This window comes from Barbus barbus (genome assembly GCF_936440315.1).
Source record: "Barbus barbus genome assembly, chromosome: 6".
NCBI lineage: Eukaryota > Metazoa > Chordata > Actinopteri > Cypriniformes > Cyprinidae > Barbus > Barbus barbus.
The window spans coordinates 19,158,244-19,181,847 of NC_136734.1; the positions used below are offsets into that span (position 1 = coordinate 19,158,244).

The window sequence follows — 23,604 nt, forward strand, 5'->3', positions numbered from 1 at the left end:
AAAGAAATTCATATTTTTTATTCAGTGTGTTTTATTAGGTTGACTTTCTACATTTTTATTGATCAAATACTCTTTTCAACATTGATAATAATAGGTAATGTTTCTTGAGCACCAAATCAGCATATTAGTAAGTTTTCTGAAGGATCATGTGACACTGAAGACTGCTGAAAAATTTCAAATATATTAAAATGCAAAACAGTTATTTTAAATAGTAACAACATTTCACAATTTGACTATTTTTACTGTGTTTTTGATCAGAAGAGACTTCTTTCAAAAACATAAAATCAATAGATTAAAGAGACATTCTGGTTGTATCTGCTCTCAGTAGTTTGTTTAATGGTGTAAATACTGTTACAAACATTCCTGCTATGGTAAAGGAATGTGTCTAAATAGTTCAATCACAGAAAAGCTAGCAAATAAATAAACATTGCTGTTGCTTTACAGTAAGTGTGTTTTAACTTTTAGACATTGACAAACATATAATTGTAATTACATTCAGAGCAAGTGCATTAAGTACTAATCAAACCCACAGTTTCTTTCCTACTTCAGTACAAACCACACACCCCGCTGAGGCCTTGTATACTACAGTCTTGAGGTGGGAATCTGTTGAACCCGTCCTATACTCTGCACATCCTGCGTTACATATTTACATCGATATTTCATTCCTAGTGTCATTTCAGTATCACACTAAGCCACTTGTTTTGTTTCTCCAATATCAAATATTTCAATCCATCACTTTTTAAAGCTTGCACATTATTGTGAACCGGATACAGCATGTCCTGTACTGTATAGTGCAGACGTCTGGGACACTGAAGGTACATTAAGGTTAAGGGTTGATGCGTTAATCTTACAACGCAAAAACGTAACCGTCTTAACCATGTCGCTCTTTCATCTCAGTATAAAAATGCGCAACATCTTTTACAATAAATAGTTCAATGGTGGCAGCAGACCACATACATTATGGCAAAAATGATGGTGTTATTCGGCTCGCGGACATCAATCATGATGTGATGCCCTTTAAAGTAATATTTGGCCCCCAAAAAAAGAAAAATAGCTGAAAATGTACTCGCCCTCAGGCCATCCAGGATGTAGTTGAGTTTGTTTCTTTATCGGAACAGATTTGGAGAAATGTAGCATTACATCACTTGCTCACCAGTGAATGGGTGCCGTCAGAACGAGAGTCCAAACAGCTGATAAAAACATCACAATAATCCACAAGTAATCCACACGACTCCAGTCCATCAATTAACATCTAACATTAAAGGCTTTGTAAGAAAAAAGTGGAAAAGTGAAGTATTTGTAAGAAACAAAATCATCAAGACGTTTTTAACTTCAAACAAGTCCTCTATCCATAATATTGCTTTCTCTGTTAAACAATAGTCATCTTATCTGAATCAGGAGAGAAATATGCACAGAACACTGTTTACAAGCCAAAACAGTTCTTAACAAATAATAATAGAACTGATGTTAAGAGGACAACAGTGGGTGAACGTTTTCACTGGAGGAAGTAATATTGATTTTGGACTGGTATTTTGGCTACAATCAACATTTAAAAGGTCATGATGGATTTGCTGACACAACTTTTCACTCCACAAGACATTGTCAGACTGGAATTCGTTTGGATTATCTGTAGATTGTGCTGATTGTTTTATTTTTTTTCTCAGCTTTTTGGACTCTCATTCTGACGGCACCCATTCACTGCAGAGCATCCACTTGTCAGCAAGTGATGTAACTATGCTAAAATAAATTTCTCTAAATCTGGTCCAATAAAGAAACAAACTCATTTACATCTTGGATGGCCTCAGGGTGAGTACATTTTCAGCAAATTTTAATTTTTTGGGTGAACTCCTTTAAAGCAAATATGAAAAAGTGGTGTCAAAGACGTTTGCACAATTTACCTTCATTGTACACATGGTATATGTTCATTGGATATACTGTATATATTATGCTATATGTAAATAAATATAATATAATATAATATATGAAAGTGTCTAGCTGGTTTTATTTTATAATGAAGTCATTTGTAATCACACATCACACTCACTACAAGAATAAATAGCAATGCATACAAAAAGACCATGCTTCACATAAAGCAAAAAACAAAGAAATACGAGGCCCTTCCTGTGTGTTAATGACTTTTGATTCCATTAGTAACAGAATACTGTGATAATGAGGTCAGAGACTGTAGTTTGGGGGTGAAATACACATTTCAAGCAATAAGAAGTTTTCTGACCATCGGAACGATTACAAGGAGTTTGCTAACTTCTCAAAAAGCCATCAAATACAGTCATTGCACCGCAGTACGATTCATCACAATATTTCTAGTATTAATACAGATTCAACACTGTAGTAATGTCAGCATATTGTAATGTAATCTACATTTTATATGTTGGCAAAAGATTCCTTTGCAAATGAGTGCGCTTTTAAAAAAATGAAGAAACTCTAAGCAACACTCAAATACACTTGATGGTAAAATGGGGGAAAGTTGTCAATAATTCATAGCAATAAGCTTCTTGAGTAAGACATTTTATGCTCATTTGATAGACTGGCTGTTTTTTTTTCTTCAGATGCAAAATCACATATATAGTGATATTTACCAGACTGCAGACAGTCTCTAATAAGTAAGTAACAATGGAGATGTGCCAAAGCATGCTGATGGACAAACACCAGTCAGATAATGTCTGAGAGTCTCTGGAAACACAGTCGGTTTTGAATCAGTTCATGTTGAGATGCTCTGTACTAAGACAGATCAAATGTACCAGACCAAAGCTTTCTGAGTGAATACAGTTCTGTTAAGACACATTAAGTCAAAAACAGAGTGAAAAAGTAGCACACATGAATTAAACATTTGACAGTTGATAAAAAAAGGCTGTAATGACTCAACTTCATAACGAGGTTAAAAAAAAAGTTAAATGAGAACTCAATGGAATTCTTCGAATCCATCCTGAAAATGTCAACACAAGATTTATATCACCTTAAAAGTTTCTCCGCACAAAGTTTTTCAAGTATAAATGTTCAAAAGAAAATGCTACCAGTATAAGCATATTTAATTTGCAATATTATTTCATATACAGATGTTCGTTTAAGACAAAAAGGAAGGTTTTCTGTGCATAAAAATAAGGAATGCAGTCATTTACAACAAATAAAAATATTGCACATCAATGTAAAAAAAAAAAAAAGTAAAACACAACAAAATGGTTAATTTTTAGGATGCTTTCTTCCGACTACCTGACTAATGTATGTGTGTTTATTTCAAGAGGTTCATTTAAGTCCAAAACAGTGTCCCATTCAAAACATGTCAATTATTCTCAGATCTCCATATGTCTCAAAACACTCTTTTTTCAAAATATGGCATCATCATTCTGTAAGGCATTTCATCCACAATTTCTATGTGCTCTACTATACATACAGTATACTCCTAGATATACTAGACATGAATTATCCACCACAGATGACCACACCAAAGAAGTCATTGTCATTTTAATAGGAACCGTGTTAAAGAAAACCTTTTTTTAAGGACTCAATGGTTTGGTCCCTTCCTCAAAACACAGGATGTAGAATTGTAATTCAAATTTGAATTTAAGCAAGTAGAATTAAAATGTACTGTATGCATATGTGGTTTTATGCTTCAGTATAAATAACTGTAAATTGGGCTATTTTCAGAAACATTATATAATATTAATAATGACACTCACAGAAAATGTTATATATTTAATAAATTAAATTTCATTGTATGGACCAAAATTAAACAACACTTCATTTCCCAGAATGCTCCAATTTACTCAATTTTCATTTGCAATTTTCCTGACATCCCAATCCAACATCCTGTGGGTTCTGACCAATTAAATAAGTTATGAATTGAATTTTTCTGAATTTTGCCATATTCCTCAGACTAACAGCTGCCCTTAAAATTAAAGTTGACTCTAAAACACTTGATGGTTGCCAAGCTTGAATAAATAACATCATAAAAGCATAAGGCAAACTCCTTTTTCATTTTGTACACCTAACGATCACACAGGTGTCATTTTTGTTATATCATTTCAATAGCTATTTTGAAGGACACCACTTTCTGCGATGGGGCTCTTTAAAATATTTCTCACTCTCTCTCTGCTTCCTTTCACGAGGCGGGCTGAGTGCACACAGAGAGAGGAATTACACAGCACAGCATACTCACTCACAGCAACAGAAAAGAAGAGATGAAGAGCTCAGGGGAGGCAGTGAAGAGAAACCGAAGCATCATGGAAAGCCATGTGGAGCAAAGCTTCAGTCGATTCAGTCACACAGTCACCAGTCCACAGGGCTGACAGTTTCACATCAAGATTAAGGTTATATCTGGTGACAACAGGGCAGGAGGCTTGAGAAAGCGTCGTAGCTTCAGATGTAAACTGGTTGCTCCTGGGCTGTTAACAAGCGGTACATAGCAGCCGGCATTGTCTTCATGTGAATCTGTTCGGCAAAACAAGAGCGTCAAGTTCAGATACTTACTTGTATCTCTGAACTATATAATACATAGATGTTTCAAATAAAATGTTTCACATAAATAAGTGATAAAACAGTATATTTAGTGTTTAGGAATATTCTGGGTTTAATTCAAGTTAAGCTCGAGCATTTTTGGCCTACTGTTGATTTCAAAAAAGTATATACATTTCATAGGTGAGGCACTTACAATGCAAGTGAATGGGATCAATTTTTGGAATATTCGAAAGCAGAAATATGAAGCTTATTATTTTGTAAAATCACTTATACAGTTTATTTTGTTTAAACATATTATTTGAACTGTAAAGCAGTTCTGGTCATTATTACAGTTGTTTTAGGTGTTGTGTTGTAATGGCACACTAAAATCATGTTATATGTCACATATTGTTTATATCTTGTGGCTATACTATTGATATAGTATTTTTATGGATCGGCCAAGTTTACTTCAGCGGTAAGTTCCTCACTGTAACCAGGTTTTTTTATTAATAAAAGCAGGGACAGGTGGAGAAAATGCCAAATTATTCAACATTTTGCCACAAATGACATGGATTGTTCTTAAATACTAGTGCACTTGGAACATTCCCTTAAAGCAATGTTCAATTTGGATGTTTGTGGATCATTTTCATAGTTAGTGATAAACTACACCTGTGTGAACTTCACACAGAACTCAGATCGACACTGCTTGATTTACAGTCATTGCAAAAATAACCTTTTGGGGCCACTCTTAATAGGCTGTGATCTACATGAAACAGAGCTAAACAGGCCGCCAAGTTTCCATAGTTTCACGATCATAATTTAAATAAATGGGCTCTCGTTACCTCGTTACCATTGGAGAAACAGTGATGTGAAAAATATTATGTTGTTAGGCAGGTGTGGCACCATGGAGCTCAGACGTACCTCACCAACTGCATTTGACAGAATGTGTACAATCTTCTCATGAGGGGTGGCCACAACACTCTGGCTATTGATTTCAATGATCCGGTGGCCGACACGCACCCCGCCGCGCTCTGCTATCCCTCCTCTCATCAGACTGCAAATCTGGAGGATGCAAAATAAAGTTGTGTTATAATGACATATTATATATCATTATTATAATTATGATATTTATAATTATATAAATATATGAAATTAGTTTCAAACTGATTTTAAAGTTTTAGTAATTTAGTTGTGTGTTTTTGTCATTTTAGTAGCCATTAATAATATATGTCTATAGTTCTATTTCTATTCTATTTATTCATTTTTATATTAATTTTAGAATTAGTTATTTTAGTACATTAAGTCAAACTACATGAAAATAAGAAATGTTGCTTTGGCAACTAGATGAATTAAAATAAGTTTATTATGTTTTATTTTATTATAGTTATATATATAATAAGGATAATTATAGTTATAACAACCTAATTCATTCAAAGTCAAGTTACTATTGAAAAAACATTACTAAATACAAACCATTAAAGTATTAAAATTCTGGTCAACAGCAATAATTATTTTGACGTTAAATCTGATAAATAGCTGATTTAAAAATTCTCTACTATTGTGTCTACATAAATTAAAAATACACAAAAAATACTTTTTATCATTTTACATGGTACAAGTGATTTTAGGCGTGATAACAATATAAGGTACAGTATAAAAATGGACATTCATTTTGAGATTTCTTAAACAAAATATATTTAATAATGTTATTAATGTTTTAAATATTTTTAAAGATGAACTTTAAGTGGATTTTAAACGAAGGCAAAGGTAATATAAAATACAGGATATGAGTATGCACAATTAAATATACATACATATATATATTTAAAGTCAATGCCGATAGATTAACCAATCTCAGTTATTTTTTTCAAGATTTCACCCACAATGCCATTCTGAACACTAAATCCCAGCTGATATCTCAGGTCTGGTCTTCTGATGAGGACAGTGGTCACAGGTGGGCATCTCACAATGTTAAGCTTTATTCTGGATTGGTTCTTCAGTCCCTAGGAGATGGGAGCATCATGTTTTACGCAATAAATTAAATGTAAAAGAAATGGTTAAAATCTTTGAAATGAATTAACATTATTGTACTTCAGTCTACTTGATTTTGGACCCGCTGTACCTTGATAATACTCTGGCAGGTGGAGAGAGGTAACCCCACCAGGCTGGTGCCATTGATGGACATAATCTGATCCCCAATGTTTAGTCTGCCGGACTTCTCGGCCGGGCCGCCATGCATCATGTTTGCTATAATCACCGTTGGTAGGATGGAGCCCCAGCCCGACTCCACGATCACCACCCCAAGAATCTCTCCCTTCTGCTTCTCTATGTAAACCTGTAGTGTTCACACACACACACACACCACTTTTCTCACTGCTAAAACCTGATAGAGACAACATTACTGACATTATCGAGGCAAATTCTCAAAATTTCACAGTAATCTTCTGTTTCCACCAGGCATGGGCTGTCCACTTACATCTTTGCAGTTCTCAGACTTGGAAAAGTGAATGAGGTCATCGTTGTACATGTCCTGTGTGTTAAGGAGGTCGCTGTACTCTTTCTGGCTCAGATCCTCTGGGTTGATGCCATTGGCACGCAGGAACTCTTGGTACGCCACACTGAAAGCCTGGCCAATGGACTGAGCTATGAGCTGAGCCTGAGCACAAAGAGGAAAACTAACATTATATTACATATCTAACATATTTCATTGCACATTGCATGCTTACAATTTGATTTATCTAACCATTTTTTAGAAGAAAGCACATTTTTTTTACTTTTTCTTCGTTATGCTGATGATACAAGTTTATTAGCAGAAACCGAGGATGATCTGAAACACCTTATAATAACAATTCAAAGGGAACGTGAAAAGATGGGACTCCAACTGAACATCAAAAAGACTAAAATCATGTCTACAGCTAGACCTGGAAGAATTAACGTAACTATCAATGGAGAGGAAATTGAATGCATTAAGGACTTCGGCTTTTTAGGATCTATGATTGACCAAACTGGCGACTGCACACCTGAAATAAAGCGTTGAATATCACTAGGACGTAACGCAATGCTAAGCATGCAACAAATCTGGAAGAGTAAAGACATCAATCTTACAACCAAATGTAGACTAGTCCAGATGATTGTATTTCCTATATCAATATATGGATGTGAAAGCTGGGCTGTGAAAAAAACTGATTGAAGGAGGATAGACGCCTTCGAGTTATGGTGTTGGAGAAGGTTCTTGAGGATACCATGGACAGCAAGGGTTTCCAATAGAGAGGTTCTGAAGCGTATCAAACCAGAGACGTCACTGGAAGGCAAAATTCACTAGAACATGAAATGATGCTTGGCATATTTAGCGGAAAAAGGAAAATAAGCCGCCAAAAAACACGTTGGTTTGATATCATTAGAAGTGACACAGATTTAGGCATTGAACAGCTGAAAAAGAAAGTAGAAGATTGGAAAGCAAGGCGAGAGTTGGCCCAATGGCTAATCATCATCACTTTTTAAAAAAAATAACGCTACACACGAGGGTCAAGAGACGACCAGGGTGGTGCTCCTCAGCACAGCCGCATACATGCCTTTTTGCCCTCATGTCACTGTTGTATGCTGTGCTGTGACATACACTGTGACATATACAGGCTCTTTAAATTCAAACAGCCTCTGCAGCTGAACAGACAAAAGGTCACTTCCTGTCTACTGACTCAACCCACGCAGCAAGATGCCCAAGAACACCATCTGGATAAATGCTATTAGAGGTCACCACAATGCCGAGTAACTGCAATATTGAACATGCTGGGAAACAATATGAGGAGACTAAGAAAAATTAGACCAATATGGAGGATTAAATGTGGAAAAAGTATAAAGGGCTTTGTGTTGTGGTTGAACTCCCCTTTACCGTGGTCAAAGCACTGTAACGAACAGCCTAGACTGGCTTATTGCTTTCATAAACTGCAACAACAGCAGTATGGCAAAGTGTGTAAATCTGTTAGATCGTTTTACAATGCTGAAGCAATAAATCGAAACTGTCGCTCTGACAGCCTCCTTTAGCAGGAGCTTGATAAGGTCACACTCACATCTTCAGACTCAAACACGTGACAGATCATCTTGTATTGGCGCTTCTCGTCCTGAGCTGGGTCAGAGGCCTCCATGTTCTCCTGAGAGTCGGAGCGAGGCATTCTCCTTCTGGCCATCAACACCACAATGTTCCCAATATCAGCGATGTAGGAGATGGTCCTTAAAGGGTGGTCCATCATGGTCTCCTGAGAATCAGGAGAAAATTGTAATGGTCAGAAAAACTCTCCATGTATTTTTTTTTTCAATGAAAAAACTTCCAAAATCAAGACTATTGATTTTTTTTAAACTGAACATAACAAAATGCAGCCATTTGTTCAGTACTGTTGTTCAAAGGTTTAGTGTCTGTAAATGTTTTCAATGTTTTTGAAGTCTCTTATGTTCACAAAGGCTGCATGGTTTTGATAAAAAGTACAGTGAACTATTATTACAATAAAAAAAATAAAATAAAAAAAGTAATTTATTCCTGTGATTTTATCAGGAGTCTTTGATGAACAGAAAGTTCAAAAGAATAGTATTTGAACTTAACATCTGAAATAGAAACTTTGTAACATCATAAAAGTCTTTACTAGTGCTATCAAAAGATTAATCCAAAATAAATGTTTTTGTTTACATAGTATGTGTATACTGTGTATTTTTATTATGTATATTACTATGTATATTTATTATTTTTCTTTTTTTTATTAAAAAACCCTCTTGACCCTCTAACACTTGCACTCTCTATTACATTTCTATTCTACTACTTGTTTTTTTATTTAAAAAATTACCCTCTAACACTAGTGTTCCCTATTGTTTTCTATTCTATCTACTTGCCTTATTTTAATTTATTATAAAAAAACAACAAAAAAACACAACTACATGTACAGCATTAAATGAAACGAGACTTGTCATAGCTCTTACATATTATTGCTATTTTGTTGGTTTTGATTGCTTCTATTGACCTCATTTGTAAGTCACTTTGGATAAAAGCATCTGTTAAATGATTGTAAATGTAAATGATTAAGAAAAATTAGACTTCTCATAACCTCTGTAAGACATGGATATTCTGTCGGGGCACTGCCTCCTTGTAAACTGCACTAGTAAAATGTAAAGAGTGAGAGCAAAATTACGTTTATAGGTGATGAAGTACCTGCGAGTCTGCATTGAGCACTTTGATTCTCTGAGTGGAGATGAAGAGGTCCACCTCCGTCATGGGCTGAGCTTCACCTTCTGGAGCCTGAAGATAGAAAACCACACAATATCAGTCAGAAAGTGACAGAATGAAAGAAAGACAGAAAGAGAGAGAGAGCTGACAAGGCCCAGAGATGCCATGAAGGAGCACGCAAGCAACTTTACATCTGGCATAGTCAACATTTGGCCAGATATTCAAATTCTTTACACTCTCTCCTTCATTGTGTAACTCTGATAACCTGCGTTTTTCGTTTAAAGCCAGCTTGTATTGTAAGTTGGCATGGGGTTAGTTTGGTTAGTTTTGTTCTTCATTTGAAGAGTTTCAGTTTTAAGTGAGTGAGAGAGAGAGAAACTGAGAGAGTTTTCCACCAAGTGCAGGACAGGCCGAATAAAAAAGATCAAGAGAAGAGCAAAACATGCTGTGCCAGATAAACACCTCGAAAAACAGGCACAAACACAGCACAGTACCTCAGAAAGAAAAAATACAGAATACAAAGAAGATGAAAGTAAAGATGCACTTGCATTTTCTGTATCCAGCAAACTAGACTTTCCTGACGTTAACTTATTCCACGACTTCCCCATGTGAGATCTGGTGGTAAAACTGAGGTAATGTTTGGTGTGGAATGAACAATGGCTAACAGACTGTGCGGACAGACACAGGTACATGACTCATTGCTGGATTCAGAAAAATGGCAGAGCGACAGGAAATATGAAAACACTGAAGTGCTGAAACCAGGCAAAAAGAGAAGACGAAGAACAAAAATATAAACAAAACACCAAACCCATGAGCAAATTACTGCACCTTCTTCCTGTTCTTGGCTAATTTCTGGGCCGTCTGCTTAGCATGGAACAAACAGAGACAGGAACATTGTTAGATAAAGCAGAGCTCAGCAAGAAAAGTGACTTCTGGGATATTTATCGGTGTGGGGTGACAAGAATGGATCCAGATGACACCAAGCCAAGCTTACTAGACACCACCCTGCGACATTGCGTTGCCTTTCCTTTCATTTCATGGTAATTTGTGCCATCATCCACCAGGTGGCCCATTTGTACTTTTAATATCATGCCAACAAATATTGGTTTTATATTACAGAACGTCCTGTTCATAAAACATACATCAACTACACAAAGCATAGATGAGCTCTGCTGAAAATTAGATTAAGAGCAAGTTCAATCTTGCCAGCAGGCTGTGATAATGCATCGAACTGGCCATCTAAGGAAGATCTACGTCATGGCAGCTGAGGCAGGGTGTATTGATCCAGACATCTCTCCAAATGTATGCAATTTACACTTGCCTTATATACAGTCTACTAAAAACTCCCTCACTCAGTTTGAGCTCATGATTGTGTATGGGACAAGGCACAGAGTCTCACACATGCAGATGAGGTGTAACCCAATTAAACAAGGAATTCATAACCTATGATCATGTTTTACTGAGATAACACACAGAGAATAAAATACAGTGGTACTTGTATAACCCATATGCATTTACTGAACAATTCTAAGCGGGAGCTTTCTCCATTATAAGAAAAATGGTCAAACTGTTGGTAAAGACCTCATGCTATTTGTCATTCTTTGCTCACGAGATCACTAATGCACTTAAAATGAGAGAACGTCCCTGACTCTGCCTTTTAAGCAAACCCATTAAATCAGACAGTCTACAACAGCATAGGACTGTAAATTGACTGTTATTCTGTAAATATTACACAAGTGTGAAGGTTTCACATCACTATTTGACCAAAATTAATTTGAGGAACCCTTTAACCAACTGCTAAGAAGATTGTATCCTCTAATATTTTGTACACCGACCATAAGGATGCTATATTATTTATTTATATCAATCAATTTTGGATATATAATGCGCAAGTTGATACTGGATATTAAATTGTGCAGCTCATTTTCTCTATTCTCCATTTAGATTAGCATCATAAAGTTAATCTTTATAAATACTAATAATGTAATAACACTGTTAAATGCAATCCTTGGCAAATATCGAAATGATTGTCTGTTTTTCATACTGTATAATACAACGTTTTGGTGCCTAAATTTACTTGTGTTTAAAATTATTGATTTATTTTTCAGTGTTTCATTTTTATTATAGAGAAAATAGTACATATAAAATATAAAAAAATGATCAGCTTGAATCTTAATACAGCATACAATGCTAGTATCTTCATTATGCTGCTTTACTAGTATTACTAGCTTATCTTGTAATGCTACCTTGGTCAGTTTGATGGTGAAAAAGATAACTGCGGGTCCAGTGCTGACCAATCTGTACAAGCATTGAAATCCAAGCTGATCTTTTCAGCAAAGCTAATAAAACTGAAGAACCTGATGCCAGTTTCCATTCAGTAACCTCATAATTATAATAATTCGCTATCAACCGTTTCAATATTGTGCCATACCACACAGCGATCTGTAACTGAAGATTTTAACACAAAATGTACATACAAAGGGACATGCTGAAGGAACACTAAATGGCACAGGTGCTGGGCTCACTGCATTTTTTAAGGTGGAGGTAAAAAATGCTGAGTAATGCGGCTGACAGGGCGAATGGCTGATTTATGCTGCAGGAGGATGAAGAGGGAGGTGGTAAATGTCTCTGGTCCTTTAGGAACAAGAATCATGGGATAGGTCCCTGCATTTCACTACAGAATCATTTCATTACTGTAAGACGACCACACACACTCTTAGTTTTACGATCATCTCTCTTCATCTGCTGTGAGCTCACATTTCAATTTGAACAACAAAATAAGACTGCAAAACGCAACTTCATCATGTTGTATCCGAGGAATAAAATGCTTGCGCAATAAATATACTCTCTGTATAGAGCACAGCTCTGCATTTCTTATGAAATCCCATTCTTTTGTCCTAAAACTGTCACTTTTTGTTTCTTGGAACATTTATGCTGCTCCTGAAGCAAGTATTGCTTAGGAAATTTCTTGAGGTAGATTCATAGAAGCTCAGGTTTACTTCTTACAATGACGTTTACAACAGCGGAGTAAAGACAGAACTGTTTCACCTCACCTTAATGCGACTCACAGCCTCCTGTGCCTGCATCATGCGCACGTTTTTGGAGGGCGTCTTGTCTGAGAGCAGCTGGGTAGATCCCAGGTAGTTAGCAGCAAAGATAATACCGTCAATGAGGTCCTCTGGGTCACATGGGCCTGGTACTAACAGACAGGAGAGGAACAGTTCAAAACATGCCTTGGATGTGCTATCAGGATTAATTTCAGTAGCTGGGAACCTGGACGGGAATAGATAATGCAACAATAAAAGGAAATTACAGGAAATCTTCTTACCTTCTACATATGTCGGGAATGAAGCAAGACTTCTCCTTGACTGCACATACAAGAACAGGCACACAAATGGCTCAATACAACATTCTTCAAGACAAGCTGTTATTATTATGTATATAATATACTACACTATACTATAATATAATAAATCCCAAGAAGCCCTGGTTTACAGTGATTTTAAAAGGGGGCTTATAGGCACGACAAAGCATGTATAAATATATTTTACTTTATAATATTATATTACATTTTAGATGGTAATAATGTAATATAATATAATCAAGTCCAAAGAAGCCATGTTTTACAGTGATTTTAGAACTGCCAAGGGGCATTATAAATGTATATAAAACAAAAGCATAGTATACAGAGAAGTATTTTATATATATACACACACACACACAGTATACTACTTCTCTGCATACTGTACTTTTGTTTTCTCAGAGATCATACATGCCACTTCTTTTTTAAAGATAATGATTGAGGGTTTGGCTATTTTTTTTTTTTTTTTTAATATCTTTTTAAAAAATGTAATTACATTTCGAGATCCTGTATTTTTGCTTTGCTATTCTGTATACATAGATACACACACACACACAAACACAATAGCAAAACTTTTTAATAGTTTTAAAAATTATCTGCTCCAATTAATCTATTTTAACAGCATCTTGGATAATTTATAATAACTATAATAACTTCTAAATCAGACTAAATCAGGACTAATGCTGTGGCCTGTAATATGTGTCTAAGTTCCTAGAGCACCTACTGGATATTATTACAAAGAATAATTAAGAGTCATCCAATTTCAGCACAGTTTTAGAGGTTTATTCATAGCCTCCTACCTCTTTACTGGCTGGAGACGGAGACTCAAAGCTGTCACTCCCCTCATGTGACGGCAGCTGATGGCTGGAAGACTCCGCCCCCTGTGGGGAGGTGGAGCCTGAGCCTGGTGACTGGACAAAAGAGACATATTGATTAATATTACATGCTTTACGTCTATTATTGTGGACAACTGATTGAAGAAATATAAAAGCTACATTTACTCATGTGACATTTGGAGTACATTAGGTCAATTAAAGTCTTGACGGTTTTTGAATAAATAAAATAAATAAAAGTACAATTTAATACAATTTTAAAAACAAAGCAATGAGGTTGATTAAAAAGACTGTGATAAAATGAAAAGACATGCATAAATGTGACACAATTTTAAACTGCCAAGTTTCAGCCAGAAGTATGCTTAATGACTGCTGCTGGCAAAAAGTTCAAACAGCAAGTCAAGGGGGGAAAAAGTACAAAAAAAAGTACATAAGAGATCTGTCGTCTTGTATTGCCGTCTCAAAACTACACCTCATCTCTCTGAACAGGCCAAAATATGAAATACTAGGGAACAAATGAGTCATACCCTCAACCAGAGCGCATTAGGATAAAATATTAAAAGATTTTCTGTTCATTGTTTGTAATAAAGTATAACTATGGCACAGTCTCACAATGGATTATCAATCAAATGAACATATCTGAAATACTGAAACATTGAAAGATAAACCCAGAGCACATCAACACAATTAACTCCTCACCTCATCACCATGGCAGCGATCTACCTGATACATCCAAAAATTTTCCATATCAATAAGCGTTTCCAAGAGCTGGAGTGAAAAATGTTCCTCTTTACACTCAAATCAAGTGCTACAGCAGATGTTGCTCTTTGGACCAGAGTACGAGAGAGAAGAACATAACTCTTCCTCTCTCATCAAACTCACGTTGATAAGTTCACAATGGCTCCAGACAACAGAGGTGAACACGGCTCCTGTTACAGCCCTGTAGGAAAACTGTTCCTGGAACAGATTCGCTCAAGAGTGACTTGGGTCAGAGACTACTACACTATGCAACATCAGGGCTATCCTGTGGAAAAACACAAATTTTTGCCTAAAGTATCTGTTCACAGGTGTAATAAGCAGCACTAATATTGATCTTAGCTGATACTATTAGTAAATTACTCAGCATTTGACTATGTACTTGAATTCATCACACCCTGAAATTGACATTACCCAAAATAAATAAATAAATAAATATCAAACATGTTAAGCATTAATGCAGGGGAAGAAGGCGGTTTTTCTCTGGTGTTATATGAGCCTTGCTGAATTATTTACAGGCCGTCTCTTTCTGTGTCTCTTGACTGCACTAAATAAATCATATTGTGGAGGGGAAAAATAACAGGCTTCTGAGAACAACAGAGAATGGAATCGAGAGAAGGACACCACCAAGTTCAGAGCAACTTTAATGGGTATTCTGGGATATCTGGACGATGCTTGACTGTTTAACACTCACAGAAAATCTCCAGGAAATTGTTTACAACGATCAGAACAAAGACCCTGAAGACAATCATTTTTAAGTTCGGAGAAATTGAGAATCACTAATGATTTTCAATTTGAAAACAGAGTCAATGTTATGATATAAAATTAATGAGAAACATTTAGGATGCTGCTTTATTTCTGGGTCATGATTTTTAAAATTGTGAACTTTTGAAGAGGCTCTTTGGATCATTTGAAAACATGCTGGAGAACATGATCACCAGGAGTTTGACTGCTGCTGTAAATAAATAAATAAACACACCAAACAAATTCATGAAATTCATGTTGATCAAATTAATTTTTTAGCTAATACATTATTAACTAATAATATAATTAGTATTGAAATCAGTAGTTTGATAAAGTCTGTTTGATATCCTCTGATTCAGAGTCTGTGCCCATCATACACTATGCTAATTTTTGTGGAATCTGTCTCCAGCCTTTAGTTGCAAAAGCAACAGTTCTAAATTTAAGTTATACAATTACTAAAACTAAAACTGAAATAAACAAAAAATAAACTAAAGCTAAAGCTTTGTAGTACTAAGTACTACAAACACTATAGGAAACACAATCTCCACAGTGACCTGAATACAAATATGTTGTGGAATATGAGTGCAAAAATAATAAGCTACACATAAACCCTGAAAATATATCATCAGCACAATCATTTACAAATTCAGCATAATTGCAGTGGGTGGTGGCTGGTGTCTTCTTTAAACTTCCACTGGGAGTGCAATTCTTTACTTTTTCTCTGAATGCACAAGGAAATGTTCACTCTCATCAGAATGCCAAAAGCCCTCGATCCCAAAGAACTGCTTCCAAATGAGGCCTTGTGCTCATGAATGCTGCTCAGATAAACAATGGTGATTAATTAATACTGTCGAAATAGGCAACAGAGGAGCTGGGCTTTGCGTTGTTTGTTTAGTGAGAGAGTATGTTTATTTCTGTAATGTGCTGGTAATAGACAATGTGACTGATTCAACTGTGATTGAGTAAAATTAGGCAGCACTGAATCTATTAATTACGATATCAAAAGATATAAAAAATCTCAAGCACACATGAGATGATACCATTAAGTTAATACCAACCGTAGGCACGCTTGAATGACATCTACTCATTATGTTAATAAAATGGGTAATACTTATCACAGCTAATGTTAAGGGAAAAAGGAGGGATGATATAAAGAGCATGAGAGAGAGAGCAAAGTATATCAAGTAAAGACATGGTAATTTTGCTGCCTTACTTATACAGACTTACTTATACATCTTTCTCTCTCTGCTCTGTTCAGACAATGTCTGTTGTGGCTGAGGAGCAGGACAGCTTCATTTGCACACACTGGTCATGTGTAGCACTCACAGAATACAGATGAGCCCTCCAGGCCACGGAAAAGGAGATCCGTTCTATGAGTGCGAGCGGTCTTCATTTTCTAGCGATGTGCAATTTGTCCAGCGCCGTGGCAGGCACCACTCATGAGACAGAGACTAGCGTGTGTCACTGCCCTCTCCAGAAAAGAAGAGTGAAAGAGCGATGAAGTCACGAAAAGAGGAATGATGCGATTCACACTGTAGGGCAGTTTCAGCCGAGCAGAACAACAATGCAATTGTACACATCCTCCCTGAGAGATCCTTTTTGTCATTTGCTGCACCTGCTACAAATATTTAATAGAAAGTAAACTACATTAAGGCAAATATAGGCCTATACATCTAACCACTCTATTCAACTAAATGTTCTCCATGATAAATTTCTTCTATTCCTTGCTTCAGGTTCAGATATAAACTTTTAAATAAGCCGTTTGTAGGCTGGTTTCCCTGTGCTTTTAAAACATGTTTGCTGGAGCTAATAGACTGAGCAGCATTGCCTCATCCAGCAGTGTATCACCCTTCACTATTGTCTGCAGACAGGGAAAATGATCCATTTCATAATTTTAAGAAGGCTTTTAAAAATTAGTCACTGGTAAATTTTAAATAAACTGGTAAACAAACAACTACTAATAAAGTACTATTATATTGTGCTGGGCAATAAACTGGTTCAAACGGTAAACTGGTTTGAAATACGTACACAGTATGAATAAAAAAAAACTGCATAACGATACAAGTGGCTAAGCAATGTACACGACCTTGTGAACTGACAAGAGATCCCTGTTAACTGCATACAGTTCTGACTAATGTTTAGAGAACTATAAAAATACACAACTAATTCTTTGACTGGGCAAATAAACCAACTGTAAACAGCCGTTAACAGAAGCTAGAGACACTGAAGTTGAACGCAAAGAGGAGAAAATACTGGTCACAGGTCACGATGCACGAAATAGTGGAAGAACAAAGAAAATCCTAAATATAGAATTGGGAGTGAGGGGTTTATATGAATGTATCTTTGAGGGAAACTGACTGTCAGTAAAGTTTAGATGGTATCTTCTTTTTATCTAACTTCCATATATACTATATGCATATTAACATAGTATTTAAAAGTGCAGCTCTGCTTTGTTTACAACAGTAACCAAGGAATCGTTCTATCGCTGCTGTTACATAAACGCCACCTGCTGGCAGAGAGTGAATTTGCGTTCTCATTCAGCTCGTCTGCTGTTTCTGTTTTCCCTATTTAGCATAATTTCACAAAGCTAAGGTCAGAACATTCTGTTTTTGTGTTACATTTTGAAATTATACAGTCAAACTGCTTATATTATAATGTAGCATGTTTGTTTGGATTGTGATTCAAATGCAGTGGTTCTCCAACTGTTTCATGCAATCTGATTCATATAAAGGCACAGTCAGGGACAAAATGTGATAAACCGTGAGAAAAACACCAGCATCTTGAAAAAAAAAAAAAACGTGATACAGATTTTTGGTCTAACCGCCTGTTATGTAATAACATATTAATGACTTAGATATTTTTTTTTACAAATCATTTATTATTAGAGTATAGACCTACAATTAAATGGACATTAATGGAGAAACCTTTCCTTGTCACCAGAAAGGTATAGTTACAGCATCTACCAGCAGGGCCAAGCTACCCATGCTAACCAGCAAAACTGAGCCAAAGCTTAGTTGCTGAGGGGTGGAATGTTTGGGAACTGGTTTCTTTTTGCTATTTAATTTTGTGACATTAGATTTAAAGGCAGTTTGTGATAATCACAGAATCTTAGATTTTTGTTTAATTTACAAGTTCAATTTCAGTCAGACTAATGCTGCCCACATACTTTAGAACTTCAAGTCCAACAGACTTAAAATAAATTTTACACTGCATGACTGCAGGAGTCACAGACAAGTCTGAAATGTAACCAGTTATTGGGCTTCTGCGACACATCTCTCAGATCACTTCCTTAAAAATTCACACATTGTGATCATGTGAACAAGCCTGTGATTTCAAGGCTCTGTTTCCTAACTGTTGTTAAATCAGGGCTAAACTGCTTGAGAATCAGGGCTAAAATTGTGCAGTGTAAAAGCAGCATAAAATGTTTAGTCCAACTGAAATTGTACTCATCCAGTTTTTGCTAAGTCTGACCTGGGCTACAACTGGTCTCTGTGTTGAGTACTTTCTCTGAAGGAAAGTAAAGGTGATGTGTATTTAATCCTTCAAATATCTGATGATGCATTGTGTCATGAATACTTGGACAGATAGATGAAGAATGTAATTGCGTAAATGTACAGTAAATGTTCTTAAAAGGACAGATCACCAAAAAAAAAATCAAAATTCTGTCATTGTTTTCTCACCCTCAATTCATTCCAAACTCCTCCTTCCATAAGACTTTGGTTAATCTTAAAGGGTTATTTGACCCAAAAAATGAAAATTTTGTCATTAATTACTCACCCTCATGCCGGTCCAAACCTGAAAGACCTTCATTCATCTTCTAAACAAAGATTACAATATTTTTGATGAAATCCGAGAGCTTTCTGACCCTGCATAGAATGCAATGCAACTCAAATGTGGCGCAAAAACATAGTAAGGACATCATTAAAATAGTCCACGTGACACCGGTGGTTCAACCATAATTTTACGAAGCTACGAAAATACTACAAACCTTAAACAAAAACAGCAACTTTATTTAACATTTTTTTTCTTCTCATTGTCCAGTCCTCCGCCATTATCGAGAGTACCACGATGTATGCACGTGCTGCTGATGACGTAAAACACACAATTTTATGAGCAGAGGCCTTGTTTACGGTTGAAACACTGATGTCACTTGGACTATTTTAATGATGTTTTTACTACGTTTCTGTTCCTTGACCGTGGTAATACCTTTGCTTTCTATGGAGGGTTTCATCAAAAATAACTTAATTTGTGTTCCAAAGATGAATGAAGGTATTATGCATTTAGAACGGCATGAGGGTGAGTAATTAATGACTGAATTTAAATTTTTAAAAAGAATAATTTTAATAATAATTTTAATAAAACCTGAGAGGTTTATGTCTCATCATTGAAAGTCCAGGTAACCAAGATCCAAAAAGGTTGATGTCATAAAATGAATCCAAATGAGTTGAGTGGTTAACTTCAAGTCCCGTCAAGATATATGATCGCTTTATATGATAAACAGTCTTGATAAACAGGCTTTTATGACCTTTTTAGGAAGTTTAGTTACATGGACTTTCAATGATAAACAGAAACCTCTCAGGGTTTATTAAAAATATCTTCATTTGTCTTTCAAAGGTTAACCAAAGACTTATTTGCTTGGAAGGAGTATATGGTGCCAGAATTTTTATTTTTTTTGGTGAACTGTCCCTTAAAGTGAAGCTTTGTAAGCAAGATTCTACAACAAAAATAAAACTGTGAAAACAACAGCAGTGATGATTCTACAAAACGTAAAATGCTAAGAATCAACAGAACATGGTACAGCTCATACTCACATCAGCCCCCAGAGACGGCTGCAGGTCAGATTCTGCCGTAGGACTCAGGTCCTGCCTCATTACCCAGATGGGTTCTTTGGGCTCGTCTGGCGTGTAGGGCGAACGGACCGTCCTTGTCTTCACCTCCTCTATTGCCTCTTTGATGTCCTTAATAGCCAGTGAGATTGCATCTCTCTTCTCACGACTGCTCTTTACAACTGGAGCTGGCTCTTCTAAAGGACTTCTAAGAGGCTGTTCTACACACTCTCTTTCGCCCATTGGCTCATTGGGTTTGATTTCGTCCATTTGACCATGGGACTCTGACTCAGGCCACTCTTGTTCTTCATTCCCGTCCTTGTCCAGGCCCATGGCGACACGCTCCAGGCTCTGTGAGCTCAGACTCTCCTTCACCTCTGCCACGATCTGGTCAATGTCCTCATCCTGTTCGCAGCTGTCAGCACGGGGGTACGGGGCAAACTCTGCTTCCTTTTCGGGACTGTCCGACTCTCCGTCGGATCGCTCATCGTAGTGGTGCAGCCTGGACCCAACAGCCTCTTGTTGCTGGTAGAGGTCACGATCGAAGAGCCTGAAGTCTGCCCTGCGTTGTTGCGGAGTCTGTCCCTCGGCTTTGGTTGAAGGGGCTTCTGTGATTTCCTCATAAACATGCTCCTGAAGGGTGTATTCAGCGTAGGGCTCAGAGTACGGCTCATCTTCTGTTGCTGCACTTTCACGGGCCTCTCCTGCTTCGGTGGGACTGCGGTACATGGGTTGAGTGTAAACATAATTGGAGTAATTGGGGTTTAGCATCTCTGCATCATGGGGCCTCTCAGCATTGGGCAGGGGCTCTCGAGGTAGCGGCGGGGGCTGAGGTGGGTATTGGGGTTGGAGGTAAGCTGGACCACCGTGCTGTTGCTCTGACTCTGCGCTCTCTGTGTACTCCTCCGATTCCGGGCGAAGCGGGATGCCATATGTGCTTTCGTCTTCGGGCTCTGCTTCCAGGACCATGACTGCATCCCCCTCTGCCCGGTCTGTGTGGTTGTGGAAGCCGCTCTCGGTGCTGGCAGATCGGGCCAAAGCACTGCCACCATCGCCCTCGTCTTCCTCAGCTTCCTCTGGCTCTCTACTGGCCGGCATGGCTTGTGTAGGTGAGACGAGATGCTGTTGATGTTCCAGCCTGTGCTGTTCGGCTCTCTCTGCGTCTCTCTGCTGCCTCTCCCTCTGTCGCTGTCTCTGTTGCTGAGCCCTGATTCGGGCCTCGTTGTCTCCCTGTCTGCGGTAGCGTGTCACTGCAGGTCTCGGTATGGGCTGCTGCACGGGTTGCTGCTCAGTGTCACCTTCTTCCGCAGTCCTCCTTGTGGCACGCGTGCGGTTGGTCCCTCCGTTAGATCCCTCGTACCTGCGGTAGCGTGGGGCCCCCTGTTGTTGGGACTGGTAGTGGTTATTCTCCGTACCGTGGTTGCTGTGGTGGTTGCGGGGTCGACCGGAGCGGGAACTGCCATCTCCATTGTCGTGGCGTCTACGGTGGGATGAGGGGGGCTGTTGGCCCTCAGGGCCCCGACGCTCCAAGTCTGCCTCAGCCGCCTCTCTCAACTCCTGGCCATGCGGCACCTCCTGGTGGCTCATGATTGGAATGGGGGAGGTCTACACACAGAGCATTACTTCTCCCAGTAGGACTCCACTCAAGCACCACCTGTAGAAAAACAAACAAAAACAAGATATATACCTTGAAACAGTAACAACTCAGTGAGCAAGATCATCGAAGCAGTCCATTAAAGATGCACTCAGTAGTTTTTTCCCTCAGGTATTACATACAAAGAAAATAATAGTACTCTTGGAAAATATGTTGTATTTAAAATAAATAAATAAATAAATAAAGTTTTATTTGTGAAACTGGTTTCATTTTTCACACAGGTTTTACAAAAGCATGAAAAACTGAGAAAAAAAAGTCAAAGAATGTTTAATATGGAAATTAATACAAAAAAAAGGTACTTCTTAAGGTGCTTAACTATTTAAAACAGCATTTTTACTTAATCTTGACATAATGTGCTTCTGTCTGTATGAAGATGTACAGAGTTTTTGAGACGCCACATGATGTTATATACTCTGACATACTCCAGTCATATCAGATGCTTAATACAAAATGACATTAAGTATCATAATATGCTGGGGCACTTGTCTGGGCTTCATTAGATTCTATAATGTTTCCAATGAGAATTAAGACTAGTTCACCTGCAATCAAATTTCTGACCAATCAATCACCAGGGGAAAAATCCATCATTAACCTTGTTGTAGCTGATGTTTTATTCATTGTGACATTTACTATGCTACCACATATCAAGATTAGCTGCCTCTGTACTGTAGTTGATGTACAAAGATATGAGAATTTTCACACATGCACAAATCAGTGAAATTATCCTACATTTAGTCATAATCTATAAAAATAAAGCAATTATTTATGGTAGCAGAAGTATTGAAGTATTTCTACCTGCCTTTACTGTGAGCTCACAATTTATCCCCACACAACAGCTAGAAATGCAAAGAGCTGTACAAACTAAACCCACCAAGCCTCCACTTTCATACATATTATAACTCCTATCAACATCAGCTATGAGTTGGTAAGCACCACAAAATAAGCTGAATAACATAACACAATCGATTTAATAAGAGAACTCACATTCAAACTCTTGTCAAGCTATCTGACTGCTCATGTTTTCACATTAACACTTGTCTGAATGAGCTCCTGAGGGTATTAATGTACATTTGGTACAAGTGAAAGACAGCACTATTACCTAGACTAGACTACATGTACTTACACAAACCGTGCCAGAGTAGGGTACAGTGACACATTGTTGTGACAAAAGAGGAGGTTCTCAAAAATAGGGATGGGCAGTTGACTAATTGACAAAAGACTAGCTGATTAGTCAAGTTGAAATCAAATTTATTTAAAAAAAAAATGTTAAATATAAATATATAAAAAATAAACATTTTAGTGGTAGTGCTCTAACGAGGAATTTTCTTATTATCAATAAGCAGCAAATTAGGAGTTTAGTGAGGGGAACTCTTAGTTAATAGTGATTATGTGTTCCCTATGGAAGCCTGTTTCCACCACCGAATAAAAAATTAAAAAAGGTAATTGCAACTTTTTATCTCACAATTCTGACTTTCGTAGTAATTGCGAGTTTCTCAGAATATAAAGCCTGAATTTATAACTTGCAACTGCGAGTTTATATCCTGCCATTCTGACCTTATATCATCTTGCAATTATCAAATTATAACTCACAATTCCAAGAAAAAAAATTCAGAATTGCAAGTTTATATCATGCAATATTGAGAGAAAAAAAAAAGCCAGAATTGTGCGATGTGACCTTGCAATTGTGAGAGAAAAAAGTCGCAATGACCTTTTTGAGGTTACGGTATAAGCTAATCTTGTTTACAAACCCTGATTAAAACATAAGTGAA

The 23,604-nt window shown here is 37.1% G+C and overlaps 1 protein-coding gene across 2 annotated transcripts in view; it reads right to left on the reverse strand.

Annotated features, from left to right (window-relative positions):
• Positions 1-1,980: 1,980 nt before the first annotated feature.
• LOC306870927 (amyloid-beta A4 precursor protein-binding family A member 1-like) overlaps positions 1,981-23,604 on the reverse strand; it is a 58,811-nt gene continuing 37,187 nt past the window's right edge. Inside the window, exons 3-14 of one of the 2 annotated variants that reach the window (XM_079418518.1) lie at positions 20,167-21,835; positions 13,823-13,933; positions 12,990-13,029; positions 12,715-12,860; positions 10,490-10,522; positions 9,647-9,733; positions 8,520-8,705; positions 6,929-7,108; positions 6,575-6,787; positions 6,336-6,455; positions 5,374-5,514; positions 1,981-4,446 (exon numbers count right to left, since the gene is read on the reverse strand). In XM_079418518.1, coding sequence (XP_079274644.1) covers positions 4,375-4,446; positions 5,374-5,514; positions 6,336-6,455; positions 6,575-6,787; positions 6,929-7,108; positions 8,520-8,705; positions 9,647-9,733; positions 10,490-10,522; positions 12,715-12,860; positions 12,990-13,029; positions 13,823-13,933; positions 20,167-21,768 — 2,931 coding nt within the window. In that variant the 5' untranslated portion in view covers positions 21,769-21,835 and the 3' untranslated portion in view covers positions 1,981-4,374. The remainder of the gene's footprint in view (positions 4,447-5,373; positions 5,515-6,335; positions 6,456-6,574; positions 6,788-6,928; positions 7,109-8,519; positions 8,706-9,646; positions 9,734-10,489; positions 10,523-12,714; positions 12,861-12,989; positions 13,030-13,822; positions 13,934-20,166; positions 21,836-23,604) is intronic. The other variant, XM_079418519.1, reaches the window with a different exon arrangement.